The sequence below is a fragment of the Thamnophis sirtalis genome, unplaced genomic scaffold, assembly GCF_051295495.1.
Source record: "Thamnophis sirtalis isolate CommonGarterSnake01/CBP01778 unplaced genomic scaffold, rThaSir2_p1.2 scaffold_8, whole genome shotgun sequence".
NCBI lineage: Eukaryota > Metazoa > Chordata > Lepidosauria > Squamata > Natricidae > Thamnophis > Thamnophis sirtalis.
Window position 1 is genome coordinate 2252147 of NW_028261388.1, and position 15837 is coordinate 2267983.

Genomic DNA, 15837 nt, shown 5'->3' on the forward strand with positions numbered 1-15837 from the left:
TTTGAATAACTGAGTTTTCTGTGGTTTGGGTTCTTCGAGCAATTAAATGTGTACACGGGTTGGATTTTTTAAAACATGCACAGAATTTTTTGCTTCCAATAAAGTATCTAATCAAAACACTATGAGAAAAAAAAAAAGGTTTCTCCCTCTGGTTTCTTTTGCTTCCCCTGTTTCCCCATCGCTGGCCTCGGCAGCTCTGGCTTGTTTTGAACTCGGGACCAGAGCTGAGCATCACATCAATTCTTTGGTCTCCAGACGGGAAGGAAACATGCAACTCCCAAGTAGGACAGAGTTTCCCAACCGTGCCAACTTTAAGATGGTTAGACTTCAATTCCCACAATTCCCTAGCCAGCGTACATTAGTGATTTGCTTAACTGCTACAGTGGTTCATTTAAACACCAAAAAATTATAAAATTGCATCCGATTTTGCTTATAGCACTTGGCACTTATATACTGCTTCATAGTGCTTTTACAGCCCTCTCTAAGCGGTTTACAGAGTCAGCTCCTTGCCCCCCAACAATCTGGGTCCTCATTTTACCCACCTTGGAAGGATGGAAGGCTCAGTTAACTCTGAGCTGGTTAAGATCAAACTGTTGGCAGTGGGCAGAGTTAGCCTGCAATACTACATTCTAACCATTGTGCACCATGGATGGATGGATGGAAGGAAGGAAAAAAGAGAGAATAGGAAGAGCAATAGCCCTTAGACTTATATACTGCTTCACAGTGCTTTACAGCCCTCTCTAAGCGGTTTACAGAGTCAGCCCCTTGCCCCCCAACAATCTGACCCACCTCAGAAGGATGGGAGGCTGAGTCACCCTTAAGCCGGTGAGATTTGAACTGCCGAACTGCAGCTAGCAGTCAGCTGAAGTAGCCTGCAGTACTGCACTTTAACCACTGCACTACTTCGGCTTTATGTCTCTCTGACCGCAACGATGGACATTCCATCCCTAATTGTGATTGTTGAGGACTACTTGTACAGCTGCTTCACAAAAACAGGCGCAGTGAATTGAACTAGGTTTGCAGCTATTCAGATTGTTGGCTGAGCAAGCAGAAAAACAGCCGGGGAAGTGATTGGAGCCTGCAAAACAGACCCCTGATTTACCACCAGTTTTTCAATTACTTAGATAAGTGTTTCTCAACCTTGACGACTTTAAGTCCTGTGGACTTCAACTCCCAGAATCCCCCAGCCAGCTGTGCTGGCTGGGGGGTTCTGGGAGTTGAAGTCCACAGGACTTAAAGTCGCCAAGGTTGAGAAACACTGACTTAGATGGAGAGGGATGGTTGGCAGCACAAGCAAACAACAACCAACGACTTGATAGCCAGACATCAACACCCCACCCTAACCCAACTTAAAAGCTACACAATCACACCCCATATGAGCACCACACCCAACAACCCAACTCAAAGCACCCCGTGTGCTGGAGAGAACTTTCCCAAGGTTGGGCTCCAGCACGAGTCCGGAAGCTCGGAAGACGGTCCCGGTGACCGACCCCGATTGGATCCTGCAACCTCATCCTGGGACATAATAGATTCGCCTTCCGTCGTGAACTAGATTTTAGCTTGTTCCTTTTTTCCTTGCATGGTGCCGTCCTTGTTTTTCTCTTTCCTAATTCTTTCCCACATTCTGCATAGCAGGGCCTTTTGCGATCAGGAACAGCGAGGAGCGCGCGCGCACGTGTGCATTATCTACCATTTGCTAAGTGACAAGTTTCAAAACTGGATTTATATATATTTCACGTTACTTGAGAAACCACAGTAGTTAAATAGCAGACCTGTTGATTGAACGAAGCAACTTGGTGGAAGCATCAAAAGGCCAAATGCTGTTAATTTAGTCTGTTCTTTACGTGCAGGAGGAAATAATTGGAGAATAAACACAGTTCTTACCTTAAACACACACACACACACACACACAACAATCCTGGTGCATTGTTTTCAGGTAAGTTTTCCTACTCCCCTAATTAAGTTAAATGCAGATGAGCTTTAAATACATTTGTGGAGGGAGGAGGGAGGGAGGACACAGCAGAGGCTGAAGCCTAATTAAAACAGACTTTTGAATTGAGGTGCCTGCATCCCTTTGCAATACTTATTTACCCTCTTGAGTAAAAGTGGATGTTCAACAGGTGCTGTTTGGTGGCTAACTGGCACCCGATCGAACCAAACACAAGATTGCAGTGTGATGATGTGGAAAAACAAGACAACGCCCACTGTGTTGAAGAGCAATGTTCTTTTTTTAATCCTTAAATACTTTTTCTTCCAAAATATACATTATTATTAGTGCTTTTAAGTGTTTGACGGAATCAAGCCGCAAACTTAACAACTGGGACATGGCCACGTAGCGTGCGGAGAGAAGCAAAGCGAGGTGTGTTTGTGCTGCGGCTAAAGGGGGAGGCCCGGCTGGCCCACTTCCCACCTTTCTTGGGAAGCCCCCAACCCACCCGACGAGGCAGACCCTGCCCGCGGGGATGGGATACCCTCAGGAGAGCCACCTCTGGCTAAAAAAAAAACCTCATCCATCGAAAACCAAGCTGTTCCCTTGAAATCCAAAAACGATTAAATTTCAGAGGCAACTCTCATTGCGTGATGTGCCTGGGTGTGTGCAGGAAATGCTCCCTCTGAACATTTGTCCAATTTTGCTTCCTTTTGTGACTTTTTTTCTCCTTTAAAAAATTGGTCATTGCTGTAAGGAAAGTGATCGGTTAATCTGGAAACAAGGGTTACCCTTGAAACCAAGAAAGATCTGGCAAGTATTTACTGGGGTAAATCACGGCCGTTGTTGCTGCTAGCAATTGTGATTTGGGGGAGGGTGTGTGTGTGTTTGGCCCAGAAACCCCTCGCTGATCTGGCAGTGTTTCAGTCACTTAGCTGTGCCAACCCCACAACGGGTCTTGTGCGAAGGCAGCGTTGACACGCCTTCCAAGGATGAAGCAGCAACTGTGGGCTCCATTGGCATCTCGGTGGCAGATACGGAAATAACCCCGGGGAAAATTGGAGCAAGGTGCAAAAAATGGTCCTTCTTGTCTGCTTTGAATTTGTTAAGATTGCAAATCCAGATTTTTCCTCCCAGCATGCAGAACTCCTTCCTCTTATTTTTACCCACCACAGCCCTACGAGGTAGGCCAGGCTGAGCACAATGAGCCCCAATGTTGTAATATAACTCCTTGTGTAGGTGTGGGTCACCCATGGCCCGGTGCATAACAGGGCATGCGCAGCCACGCTGAACCACACAGGAAAAAACAAACTCCTAAAGAACATAACATCCTGATAGTACTCCATAACATCCTGATAGTTCACTCTAGATGTGCCTTACCAATGACGCCCAGGGTTTGACCATATATAGACAGAACTTCCCTGAGCAGTAGATTAGCAATTGTAGTTTGACAGGCTGTCTTAAATCACTTGCTGATTGCTCCTCCTGCCTTTGTCCTATCTCAATAAAAGGGGCTCCCAGATCCCCAATCTGGGTCGCTCCATCCCGAGAAAGCTCGTATCTGTGTCTTTTCTCAACATTGGCCTCATGGACGAACCACGGGTACATCACACCCCTAGTCACTGATTGAACATCCATGGACCTGAACCCAGTTCTTCCAAACGTTCGGACGGGAAACGGTCCAAGGCACCCTTAGCTACAAAATAACAACAGTGCATATTCACACCCCTCGTTCTTTAACCTCGAACCTAGCAGCCGATAACCAAGGACAGGAAGACACAGCTATAACCTCGCTGGATGCCTTTGTCCAGGGCAACGGAGATGTTTCACCTGGCGTTTCCCACTGTCCGCATGCCCACTTAACCTGCGCATGGCCAAACGTCACGTCCTGATTCACACGACAAAGGCCACATCTGGGTTTCAACCGCCAACTTTGGCCTGGTGCATAACCAATAAGAGAAGAAGGGGACCGCAATGGTCTGTGCGAAAGACTTTGGGAGACTCGGTGGAGAGATGCTGCCACCAAGGGAGCAGCCAGATAAGAGACTGCGTAACCCTCGGCTGCATTAAGTGGTGGGACAAGAGGCTCAGGAAAGGCTTCTCAGGCTGTAAAGGAGATGGAAGGAGAATTGTGCTTTCAGAATGATAAAAAGAGTTGGAAGGGACCTTGGAGGTCTTCTAGTCCAACCCTCTGCTCAAAAGAGGATGCCATTTCAGACAAACGATTGTCCAATTGAGTGGGCTTAGCTCAATTGGAGTCCAGGCAGGATGTAGCAACTCCTTAACATAAAACTTTTTGAGAACTTCCACCATAAGAGGTGGAGGAGATAGGAAAGTGGCTAACAAGAGTGGGGCAAGGAATTGTACCCACGGGGTATGGTTGGGGGGGGGGGAGGAAAGCTTCCAAGATCCTGCACAACGATGCAACTGAATCTGGATTTTTGTAACATGCAGCCACAAAAAAACAGAGTTATGGCACCGTTGTGGCACCATCTTAACTTTTCAGACAATACCCTGGTGGAAGGAGGCCTCACTGGAGAAGAGCAGCCAAGCTGCTTGATCCAGGCAGGAAGACGCCAAGAATGCCCCCACCTCAAGGATGCGCGAGGCACCACTGCAAATACATTAAGCCAGGAATAAAAAAAAAGGGAGATGTTGTGTTTCGTTCACACAATGCGTTGAACCTCGTTACGGAAAAGCTATCGGCAGGACTTGGCACGGAGGTGCAAAGAAGGCTAACGGAGATTCCACCTTAGCCAAGGATATTATGGGAACGTGTGTGTGTAAGGTGTAGAAAGGTTTTATGAAAGATTAGCCACGCCCACACCCAGGTGGCAGTTGGAACAGAGTCCTTTTCAGGTGGGGAGGGTGAGTAGAACGTCTAACTCCTTAGCATCAGATCGTGTTAATAATAACGTAAGAAATATTAATGATCTGATGGTCATTTTGGAAAATGCTAAATATATATATATATATAAGATTCCGGCCAGATCAAACAGATTTCCAAGCTGGTGGTAACTCCTTACATAACCCTCTAAAGTCCCATAGAAATGCAACCTATAGATTTACGGCAGGGTCAGGGGTCTCCTGGTCTGCCCCAGGGAGCCTAAATGACCCAGGGAGGGCCTAGCAGTGCAGCATGGGAATTATTGGCCATGGTTACTGTTAACACAGCAGGTGCTTAAAAACCTTCCCAAGGATCTTGCAAAATTCCCGGGAACTTATGTGCCAAGAAGTGACCCGTCCCCTCTGATTCTCCCTCTTCACTTTCGAAATAGGGGAGGGAGGGGTATTGTCAGGAAAAGGACTGGGGAGGGAGTCAGCCAAACTGGTCTGGCCGGTCTACGAAAAAACCGTCAGAGGGTCAGAACCAACAAGGCATCCACATGAAGGAGCCCAGGGCGGCCCCCGTGGCCGCTCCAGCGAGGAGCCCCAGGGCCATCTGATCTCCAGAAACACGATAGGGGTCTTCGCGGATGATGACGTGGGTCGTTCCGGGGGCTGCGAGGGAGAAAAGGAAGAGAAACACCATCAGGGGCAAAAGCCTAGCCGCACCTGGAGAAGTTTTTAACTTTGAAACGCACGACTGTTCCAAAATTGTACAGGCGGTCCTCGACTTAGCGGCCACAAATTGAGCCAAAGATTTCTCTTACTAAGCGAGACAGTTAAGTTTTGTCCCCATTTTGCAACCTTTCTAGCTGCAGTCGTTAAGTGAATTGCTGCAGTTGTTAACTTAGCCACACGGTTGTTAAGTGAATCTGGTGTTTCACCTTTTTTTTTGTCAGAAGGTCGCAAAAAGGGATCATGTGACCCCCCCTGGGACGCTGCGACCGTCATAAATACGAGTCAGTTGCCAAGCGTCTGAATTTGGATCAGATTGTGATGATATTGTGGGCTCACCCTCACCCCACGGGGATGCTGTAACGATGGTAAGTGCGAAAAAACAGCCATAAGTCATTTTTACGACTTCGAACGGTCGCTAAGCGAACCTATTACTACTACCTGTAATAGATTTTTTAAAAAATCTTTCGCCGCATCTGTGGCAATACCCAATTTGGCCACCAGATGTCCTTTCAGCCTTCAAGATGCGTAGAAGCCGAAAGGAATGGCGGAGTTTGGAGAAATTGGAATTTAATATAGGCTCTCAGCTGAATTACGGAGGGAGCCACCGTTACTTTTCCCAGCTTCTGCCAACCGAGCAGTTCGAAAGCAGGTAAAAAATGAGAGTAGAAAAATAGGAACCACCTTTGGTGGGAAGGGAACAGCGTTCCGTGCGCCTTTGGCGTTGTGCCATGCCGGCCACATGGCCACGGAGACGTCTTCGGACAGCGCCGGCTCTTCGGCTTTGAAACGGAGATGAGCAGCGCCCCCTAGAGTCGGGAACGACTAGCACAGATGTGCGAGAGGAACCTTTATTACCTTTATCAGCTGAAGAAGGGAACAATTGGTTCAGGAAGCTGGGCAAAGCACAGTTTGGTTTCTGAAATGGCGTTGGGTTTCCTGACGGAGCAGGGGGTTGGACTAGAAGACCTCCAAGGTCCCTTCCGTTATTCTGTTTGGAGAGCCTGCAGGGCCAATGAAGGCTGCTAAGGGCACCAGGCCAGAAAGCAGGAGTTCTCATGCTGGAGTGATTCACTCAGCAACCGTGACAAGAAAGGTCGTAAAATAGGGCAAAACTCGCTTGAACGCCTGTCTTGCTTAGCAACAGAAATATTTTTTTTAATGTATAAGAGGGGGATGATTTCAATACTTTGGTATAATTGTATATAGCGACCATTACACATTAGAACAGTGTTTTTCAACCTTGGCAACTTGAAGATGTCTGGACTTCAACTCCCAGAATTCCCCAGCCAGCGAATGCTGGCTGGGGAATTCTGGGAATTGAAGTCCAGACATCTTCAAGTTGCCAAGGTTGAAAAACACTGCATTAGAAATATCTTTGTATATTAAAACAGATTAATGATGTAAGGAATAACTGATATATACATGAATTGAAATACTTAACTACTATATGGACGAATAATTAATAATGGGAAACCATTCTTGGAATTCTGGACGATTGGAGACATTATGGTCAATAATTGAAAATATGAAAGCTTTATTATAAACCAATGGGAATTCTTTGTCCCAATCTTCGCTTTTTCTCTTTAGAGATAGGTGATACTATAATAGTTCAAAGACTTAATTGTTATTTGATAGATCATTATGAATTTAAGGAAATAAGGACTGTTGCAAGTGAAATAATATTAGTGGTAATCTGAATGTATAATGCTCAATGACAGCGAAACATTCAGCTATGTTTAATGCCGTGGCACGACAAAACCGCGGTCCACTAAAGCGCGCCCGATTAAAGCGCGTCGCTGACGTCATCAGCAGCGCGACAACAACGACCACGGAGAAAAAAGGGTGCTTTAAAAAGCGCTTTTAAAGCAAGCCGATTCACATTAAGGTAAGGGTTAGGTTAAGGGTTAGGGTTAGGGTTAGGGTTAGGGTTAGGTTAAGGGTTAGGTTAAGGGTTAGGTTTAGGGTTAGGGTTAGGGTTAGGTTAAGGGTTAGGGTTAGGGTTAGGTTTAGGGTTAGGTTAAGGGTTAGGGTTAGGGTTAGGGTTAGGTTTAGGGTTAGGTTAAGGGTTAGGGTTAGGGTTAGGGTTAGGTTAAGGGTTAGGTTAAGGGTTAGGGTTAGGTTAAGGGTTAGGTTAAGGGTTAGGTTTAGGGTTAGGTTAAGGGTTAGGGTTAGGGTTAGGGTTAGGGTTAGGTTTAGGGTTAGGTTAAGGGTTAGGGTTAGGTTTAGGTTTAGGGTTAGGTTAAGGGTTAGGGTTAGGGTTAGGTTTAGGGTTAGGGTTAGGTTAAGAGTTAGGTTAAGGGTTAGGGTTAGGGTTAGGGTTAGGGTTAGGGTTAGGTTAAGGGTTAGGGTTAGGGTTAGGTTTAGGGTTAGGTTAAGGGTTAGGGTTAGGGTTAGGTTTAGGGTTAGGTTAAGGGTTAGGTTTAGGGTTAGGTTTAGGGTTAGGGTTAGGTTAAGGGTTAGGTTAAGGGTTAGGTTAAGGGTTAGGTTTAGGGTTAGGTTAAGGGTTAGGGTTAGGTTAAGGGTTAGGGTTAGGTTTAGGGTTAGGTTAAGGGTTAGTGTTAGGTTAAGGGTTAGGTTTAGGGTTAGGTTAAGGGTTAGGTTAAGGGTTAGGTTTAGGGTTAGGTTAAGGGTTAGGTTTAGGGTTAGGTTAAGGGTTAAGGTTAGGTTTAGGGTTAGGTTAAGGGTTAGGTTAAGGGTTAGGGTTAGGGTTAGGGTTAGGTTTAGGGTTAGGTTAAGGGTTAGGTTTAGGGTTAGGTTTAGGGTTAGGTTTAGGGTTAGGTTAAGGGTTAGGGTTAGGTTAAGGGTTAGGGTTAGGTTAAGGGTTAGGTTAAGGGTTAGGTTAAGGGTTAGGGTTAGGGTTAGGTTAAGGGTTAGGGTTAGGTTTGGGGGGGTTAGGTTTAGGTTTACGCGTTAATTTTAGCTTTACCGCTCACAGCGTGCTTTTTTCGTCGCGCTGTGATGACGTCAGGTACGCGGTTTCGTCGAGCGCGCTTTAGTCGACCGCGGTTTTGTGGTGGAACCGTTTCATGCAAACCAGGGATGTTAATCCTAAATTTAAGGATTGCATGCACAAAAACTTGTAACCAAACGACATGCTCGATGAAACGGAGGAAAGCTGTTCCATTTTTTTCCCTCTCTTGCTTTGTTTTGTATGTGTTGTTTTGTTTAAAAAGAATAAAAATATATTTTTTTAAAAAAAAAGAAAGAAACGTTGGGCTCAAATTGTGGCCGTAAGTCGAGGAATGCCTGTAATTGGATCCCTTCTTTAAAGGTGATCTGGGAGGGGGGGGGAAGCGGAGAAGAGCTGACCAGACCTACCGACGTACGAGTAGCCGTGGTAATCCGAGCTGACGTACATCGCCTGGTGGGAGTCGAGGGGTACCGTTTGGTAGTAGTCGTCGTAAGGGTCATAGAGGTGAACCTGGAAGACAGAGAGGCACCTGAGAGCTCAAAGCTGCGCGAACACAGAGTCACAAAATGGGGAATGGGGACCTTAGAACCAGTGGTCCTCCAAGCTTGGCAACTTTTAAGACCTGTGGACTTCAACTCCCAGAGTTCCTCAGCCAGCAAAGCTGGCTGAGGAACTCTGGGAGTTGAAGTCCACAAGTCTTAAAAGTTGCCAAGCTTGGAGGACCACTGCCTTAAGAGGACATCCAGCCCAACCCTTCGCCCCTCATGCGGCAGGATTCCCTACGAGGCATATCCCTGCCATCTGCCTGGCCGTTCTCCAAGGTTAGCCAAGCTTGCAAACCAAAGACATACGGCGGCGAACGTGACTTTTGTTTGTAAGGTTACGGATATAGAAATTAGAAAGTCTGAATGCGCATCCCGCCTGCCTCCCTTCCTTTCTCTTCATAAGGCCGAGGGAGAATTAAGCTTGGGATTCTTAATTCTTAAATTATATTGGAGGAGGAGGAGAAGAGGAAGAAGAAGAAGAGGAGGGGGGAGGAGGAGGAGGAGAAGAAGAAGAAGAATGTGAATGTTGCATATTTTTAAAGTGTTGTCTTTGTCTATTTATCCCCCTCCCCTTGTCTATTGTGAGCCGCCCGGAGTCCTTCGGGAGTGGGCGGCATACAAGACGAATGAATGAATGAATGAATGAAGAAGAAGAAGAAGAAGAGGAAGGAAGCAGAGAAGAAAGGGAGGGAGGGAGGAAGCAAGGAGAGAAGGAAGGAAGGAGAGGAGGAAAGAAGGAGAGAAGGAAGGATCTCTCCTTGATGAGTTTCCACCCATTGCTTCTTGTCCTGCCTTCAGGTGCCTTGGAGAATAGTTTGACTCCCTCTTCTTTGGGGCAACCCCTGAGATATTGGAAGGAAGGAAGGTGGGAAGGAAGGAGAGAAGGAAGAAAGGAGAGAAGGAAGAAAGGAGAGAAGGAAGAAAGGAGAGAAGAAAGGAAGGAATGTGGGAAGGAAGGAAGCAGAGAGAAAGGGAGGGAGGGAGGAAGCAAGGAGAGAAGGAAGGAAGGAGAGAAGGAAGGGAGGAGAGAAGGAAGGATCTCTCCTTGATTAGTTTCCACCCATTGCTTCTTGTCCTGCCCTCAGGTGCTTTGGAGAATAGCTTGACTCCCTCTTCTTTGGGGCAACCCCTGAGACATTGGAAGGCTGCTATCATGTCACCCCCGGCCCCTTGTTCTGCAGGAACCGTGCCAAGCCCACGTGCCACTTGGACGGCCCCCAAAACTGATGGAGAGAGGAACAGAAGACTGAGAACCTCCGAACCCCGCAGGGACTCATGACTTGCCCCCCCCCCCCCGGCCCAGTTTTTCTATTTCTTTTCACTCCAACGTCTGCGTCTCTCTACAAAATCGATCCAGCCCACAAGGCGTTTTTCTGCAACTGCACTTATCGATCGGACGAGGCCGAAAAGTGGAAAGTGACTCGGTGAAATTCCCAGGCTGGCAAGGGAAACTGGAGAGGTGAATTAGGTGGACGCATCTTAAAAGTTGCTCCGACTGAGAAGTGCTGAGTTGTTCAACCTTGAGGTTTTCTGGCCAACGGTGCCGACGTTTCTCCATCTGCCTCCCCTTGGATGCTTTCCCAGCTTCTCAATCTGGGAGCATCTTCTGGCCTCCCGTGCAGGCCTTAAACTGGTCCATACCTGCCTAGTTGGCCACTAGAACTAGCAAGTTAATTCAGTCCATCTGAAAATGACATTCGGTAAAAACCCATTCCCTTCTAGCCCTGATGATGTTACCTAGCTGGGTCAAGAGATGTCTACAAGAAAGCAGCCAAGCCGAGAGAGCAACAAGGACCCCACAGTTCTCCTCCTCCTCCTCCTCCTCCTCCTCCTCCTCCTCCTCCTCCTCCTCCTCCTCCTCCTCCTCCTCCTCCTCTCCACAAACCCCACTTCTTTTTTAGCCCTGATGATGTTACCTAGCTGGGTCGGGAAACGTTGCAAGAAAACAACTAAAAATAGCACCAAGCATCACACACTCCTCCTCCTCTTCCACTCCACAAACCCAAATCCCCTTTAGCCCTGATGATGTTCCGTAGCTGGGTTGCAAAAGGTCTGAAAGAAAAGAAGCGACCTCAAGAGAGCCCCCAGGACCCCCACAGACGGTCCAACTACTGAGCTACTAAATATTCTCTTCTATCACGGCGTTCAATAACGTCCAGCTACCCCCCCCCCCCCCGAGGAAAGGCCACCAAGGAGACTCACCTGGGTCCCTTTCGCTTCCGTAATGGCCATCTTCCAGGCTCTGAGGACAAAAACAGAACTTTAAAACTTTAATAAAAATTTGTATGCCGCCCACTCCCAGGGGACTCTGGGCGGCTCACAACAAAGCAAAGACGTTATTATTTTTTAACTTTTAATCTATCTGGTTTCAATATACTCCAGACTTTGCTTGATAAGGAACGATGTCGGGAATGGGATCTGGGAAGTCGGAAGGGGGTCTGGAGGGGGGTTCATGGGGGGGAGGGGGGGAGGGTGGAAATATAGATTCAATTTTTAAAACAATGAATGCACTTGGATACTGTTGCTTTTTTTTCTTTTTCTTTTTTTTTTTCTCTTTTCCCTAAAAAAATGTTTTTCCTTATAATTTTAGTGTAAATTACAAAACGAATAGACCAATGGATAGTAAAAATACCACCGAAGTGAGGAGTAGAGGGAAAGAAGAGGGAGGAATGAAGAGGGAGTGAGAAGGGAATGTAAGGAGGGTGAGATGGTGGGAAGGGGAGAAAGGAATGGTTGAGGGGGAGGGGAAGTAGAAGAAGGGATTGTTGGAGGGGAGAAATGAAAGTTGGAGGAGTAGAAGAAAGGGTGTATGAAGGATAGAAGTGTTATGAGTTGTATTTATTGCTTTTTTTTTTTAACTGCACAGTATTTAAGTGACTGTATAAAGGAAAATGAAAATGAAATAAAAATGTTTGAACAGAAAACAAAGCAAAGACGTAAAATATTAAAAATACAATTATTTAAAACAAAATCGCCATTCAGTCACGTGGGGCTGGAATATTACTCAACAGCCCCAGGCCTGCCGGAACAGCCAGGTCTTCGTCACTAGAAAAATCAGCCTCTCCCATTCGTCTTTCACCGAAGAGGAAGTGATGGATTTTAAACCCCCTTCCTCTCCGTTCCTTTCCCCGCCACTCCCTGGAAGAATAAAACTGTGAAAATCGAGCAGGGGGTTCCTGCAAGTTCCACGATTGGCAACTGATTCACATTTACGACGGTCGCTGTGTCCCGTGATTCCCCTTTTGCAAAGTCCGCAGGGAAAGCCAGATTGGCTTAGCAACCGTGTGACTAGCCTTAACAACGGCCGCGATTCACTTAACGACAGGCACATTCCTTTTGCTAAGATATGTGCAATGCAATCGATGGCGGGGTCAAGAATGAGGACGATTTGAAACATTAGCCCAGGGTTTCTCAACTTTGGCGACTTTAAGTCCCGTGGACTTCAACTCCCAGAAGCCCCCCAGCCAGCTATGCTGGCTGGGGGATTCTGGGAGTTGAAGTCCACAGGACTTAAAGTCGTCAAGGTTGAGAAACACTGATCTAAGTAATTGAAAAACTGGTGGTAAATCAGGGGTCTGTTTTGCAGGCTTCAATCACTTCCCTGGCTGTTTTTCTGCCTGCTCAGCCAACAATCTGAGTAGCTGCAAACCTAGTTCAATTCACTGCGCCTGTTTTTGTGAAGCAGCTGTACTAGTAGTCCTCAACAATCACCATTAGGGATGCAATGTCCATCGGGGATTCTGGGAGTTGAAGTCCACAGGACTTAAAGTCGCCAAGGTTGAGAAACACTTCATTAGCCACTGCGCTGGCTCCATTTAGTCAAGCAAATTTCCCCAAAAAATTTAGATGAATTAATCTAGAATTAATCTAGAATCGGGGGCAAAGATCAAACTTCTTCTTCCATGACAGGTAAGTCCCTAACTCACAACATCCCACTTAGGGACTGCTCGAAGTTACAACGGTGCTGAGCCAGTTTTCACACCTAAGACTCCTGCAGTATTTCCAGGGTCACGTGATCGAAATTCAGGCGCGCGGCAACGGACTCGTACTTCTGACGGCTGCAGGGTCACGTGATCGCCCTTTGTGACCTTCCGTCAATGGGGAAGCCAGGTTCACTTAACGACCATGTTACTAACAGAACAACTGCAGTGGTTTGCTTAACAACCGGGGCAAGGAAGGTCGTAAAATGAGGCAACGTTCTCTTTAACAACGGTCTCACGTAGGAACATAAAATTGGGCTCAAGTGTGATCGTATATCGAGGACTCTCGACCCTGGAGCAGTTTTTTCTCACCCATCGCAACTGGAAGAAATGTGGATGTCAACTCCCCAGAATTCCCCAGCATAGCATCGATTGCATAAGTGGCTGGAGAATTCTGCGAAGTTGAAGTCCACACATCTTCAAACTTCCAAGGTTGAGGAACAGGGGTGCAGAGTCTCCTACTCGAGCAGGGGGTTGGGCTAGATGACCTCCAAGGTCCCTTCCAGCCTTGGGATTCCATGTAAGTCTTGTCCAAATGCACCAGCTTTTCTATAGCAATAGCAATAGCAGTTAGACTTATATACCGCTTCATAGGGCTTTCAGCCCTCTCTAAGCGGTTTACAGAGTCAGCATATCGCCCCCACAGTCTGGGTCCTCATTTCACCCACCTCGGAAGGATGGAAGGCTGAGTCAACCCTGAGCCGGTGAGATTTGAACAGCCGAACTGCAGTCAGCTGAAGTAGCCTGCAGTGCTGCATTTAACCACTGCGCCACCTCGGCTCTGTTTTCTATGGGTGGAATCCATGACGGCCCCACCAGAAAGAATCTGAGCTAGAAATCCCTGGGGGCTGGTAAAGCTCTGCATTAGGGTTGAAAGTGTTCCTCTAACAGAACAGATTAACCAAGTTGGAAGGGACCTTGTAGGTCATCTAGTCCAACCCCCCACCCAAGCAGGAGACCCTACACCATTGCTGACAGATGGCAGTCCAGTCTCTTCTTGAAAGCCTCCAGTGATGAAGCTCCCACAAGTTCCGAAGGCAACTTCAGTTGATTGTTCTCACTGTCAGGAAATTCCTCCTTATTTCCAGGTTGAATCTCTCCTTGTTCGGTTTCCATCCATTATTCCTTGTCTGGCCTTCGGGGGGCTTTGGAAAATAGCTTGACCCCCTCCTCCTCTCTGGGGCAGCCCCTCAAATACTGGAAGATTGCTCTCCTGTCTCCCCTGGTCCTTCTCTTCCCTAGACCAGCCATGCCCAGTTCCTGCAACCGTTCTTCACATGTTTTAGTCTCCAGTCCCCTAATCCTCTTTGTTGCTCTTCTCTGCACTCTTTCTAGAGTCTCCACATCTTCTTTATGGTGTGGCGACTGTTGTGGCCCAGCAGGAGCCGTTGTAGCTGCCACCAGACTCCGACAGCGAGGGGCCCTATGAGTCGGCCCTGGAGGATGTAGAGGACCCTGGACAGGGTTCCAACTCCGAGCAGGGCGCAGAGAGAATGCTTGGACACCAGGTGGCGCCTGAGCCTTGGATCAGTGGGGAAGAGACAAGGGAGAGTGATCCAGAAGCCAACAGTGAGTTGTTCCGGGATGCACGCCGTCGAAGGGCTACTCGGCGTCAAGAACAACTGCGTAATTACAGGAGGTAATTACGCTCAGCTGATGGTCATTAGGCTCCTCTCCAGACTATAAAAGAGACTGCTTGTGCCACGCCTTTCTTGCAGAAGTCAACGCTTTGACTAAAGAGAAACAAACTTGGCAGGCTGGATTGCTGCCAGAGTTAATCTGAGATTAATCTGAGAGCCTAGGTGGCGCAGTGGTTAGGGTGCAGTACTGCAGGCCACTTTAGCTGACTGTGATCTGCAGTTCAGCGGTTCAAATCTCACCGGCTCAAAGGTTGACTCAGCCTTCCATCCTTCCGAGGTGGGTGAAATGAGGGCCCAGACTGTGGGGGCAAGTTACTGACTCAATTTGCTAGAAAAATTTGTAAACTGCTTAGAGAGGGCTGAAAGCCCTATGAAGCGGTATATAAGTCTAATAAAGAAAGAAAGAAAGAAAGAAAGAAAGAAAGAAAGAAAGAAAGAAAGAAAGAAAGAAAGACGAGAAGCGAAATGTCTTCAAGAAGAGCGGAGGTGGCGCAGTGGTTAGGGTGCAGTACTGCAGGCCACTTTAGCTGACTGTGATCTGCAGTTCAGCGGTTCAAATCTCACCGGCTCAAAGGTCGACTCAGCCTTCCATCCTTCCGAGGTGGGTGAAATGAGGACCCGGACTGTGGGGGCAAGTTGCTGACTCAATTTGCTAAAAAAATTTGTAAACCGCTTCGAGAGGGCTGAAAGCTCTATGAAGCGGTATATAAGTCTAATAAATAAATAAAATAAAAAAATAAATAAATAAATAATCTAAATTGCTGCCAATGTTTGTTGGACTTGCTGCCAAAATCCTTATCTGTTTGTTTACTTGGCTTTCAGCCACCGAGAGTCTGGTCTTGTTATTAAAGGACATTCTCATTCAGCGTGTCTCGGCTTTCGTTCCTGGACGGAGGAGGGGGTCAGAACAGGTAACCAAAACCGGATGCGGTACTCTAGGTGTGGTCTTACTAAGGCTTTACAGAGTGGTATTAGCACCTCCCTTGATCTTGATGGTAGCCCTCTGTTAATTGCATTGGCTTTTTTGGCTACTGCCGCACACGGCTGGCTCCTATTTAGCTGGTTGTCCACTAAGACTCCAAGATCCCTCTCCCAGTCACTGCCATTAAGCCTGGCCTCACCCAGTCTATACGGGTCCTTATAACCTCCAGTCCCCTCATCCTCTTTGTTGCTCTTCTCTGCACTCTTTCGAGAGTCTCCACATCTTTTTTACATCGCAGCGACCAAATGTGGACGCAGTACTCTAGGTGTGGCCTTACTAAGGCTTTAT

General features: G+C 47.2%; 1 protein-coding gene across 1 annotated transcript in view; it reads right to left on the minus strand.

The window, feature by feature from the left end:
* Positions 1–2209: 2209 nt before the first annotated feature.
* The window catches only part of PLEKHB1 (pleckstrin homology domain containing B1), a 39349-nt gene continuing 25721 nt past the window's right edge, over positions 2210–15837 (minus strand). Inside the window, exons 5-7 of the mRNA XM_087720964.1 lie at positions 11150–11189; positions 8810–8912; positions 2210–5428 (exon numbers count right to left, since the gene is read on the minus strand). Of these exons, the coding sequence (XP_087577090.1) occupies positions 5292–5428; positions 8810–8912; positions 11150–11189 (280 nt within the window). The 3' untranslated portion in view covers positions 2210–5291. The remainder of the gene's footprint in view (positions 5429–8809; positions 8913–11149; positions 11190–15837) is intronic.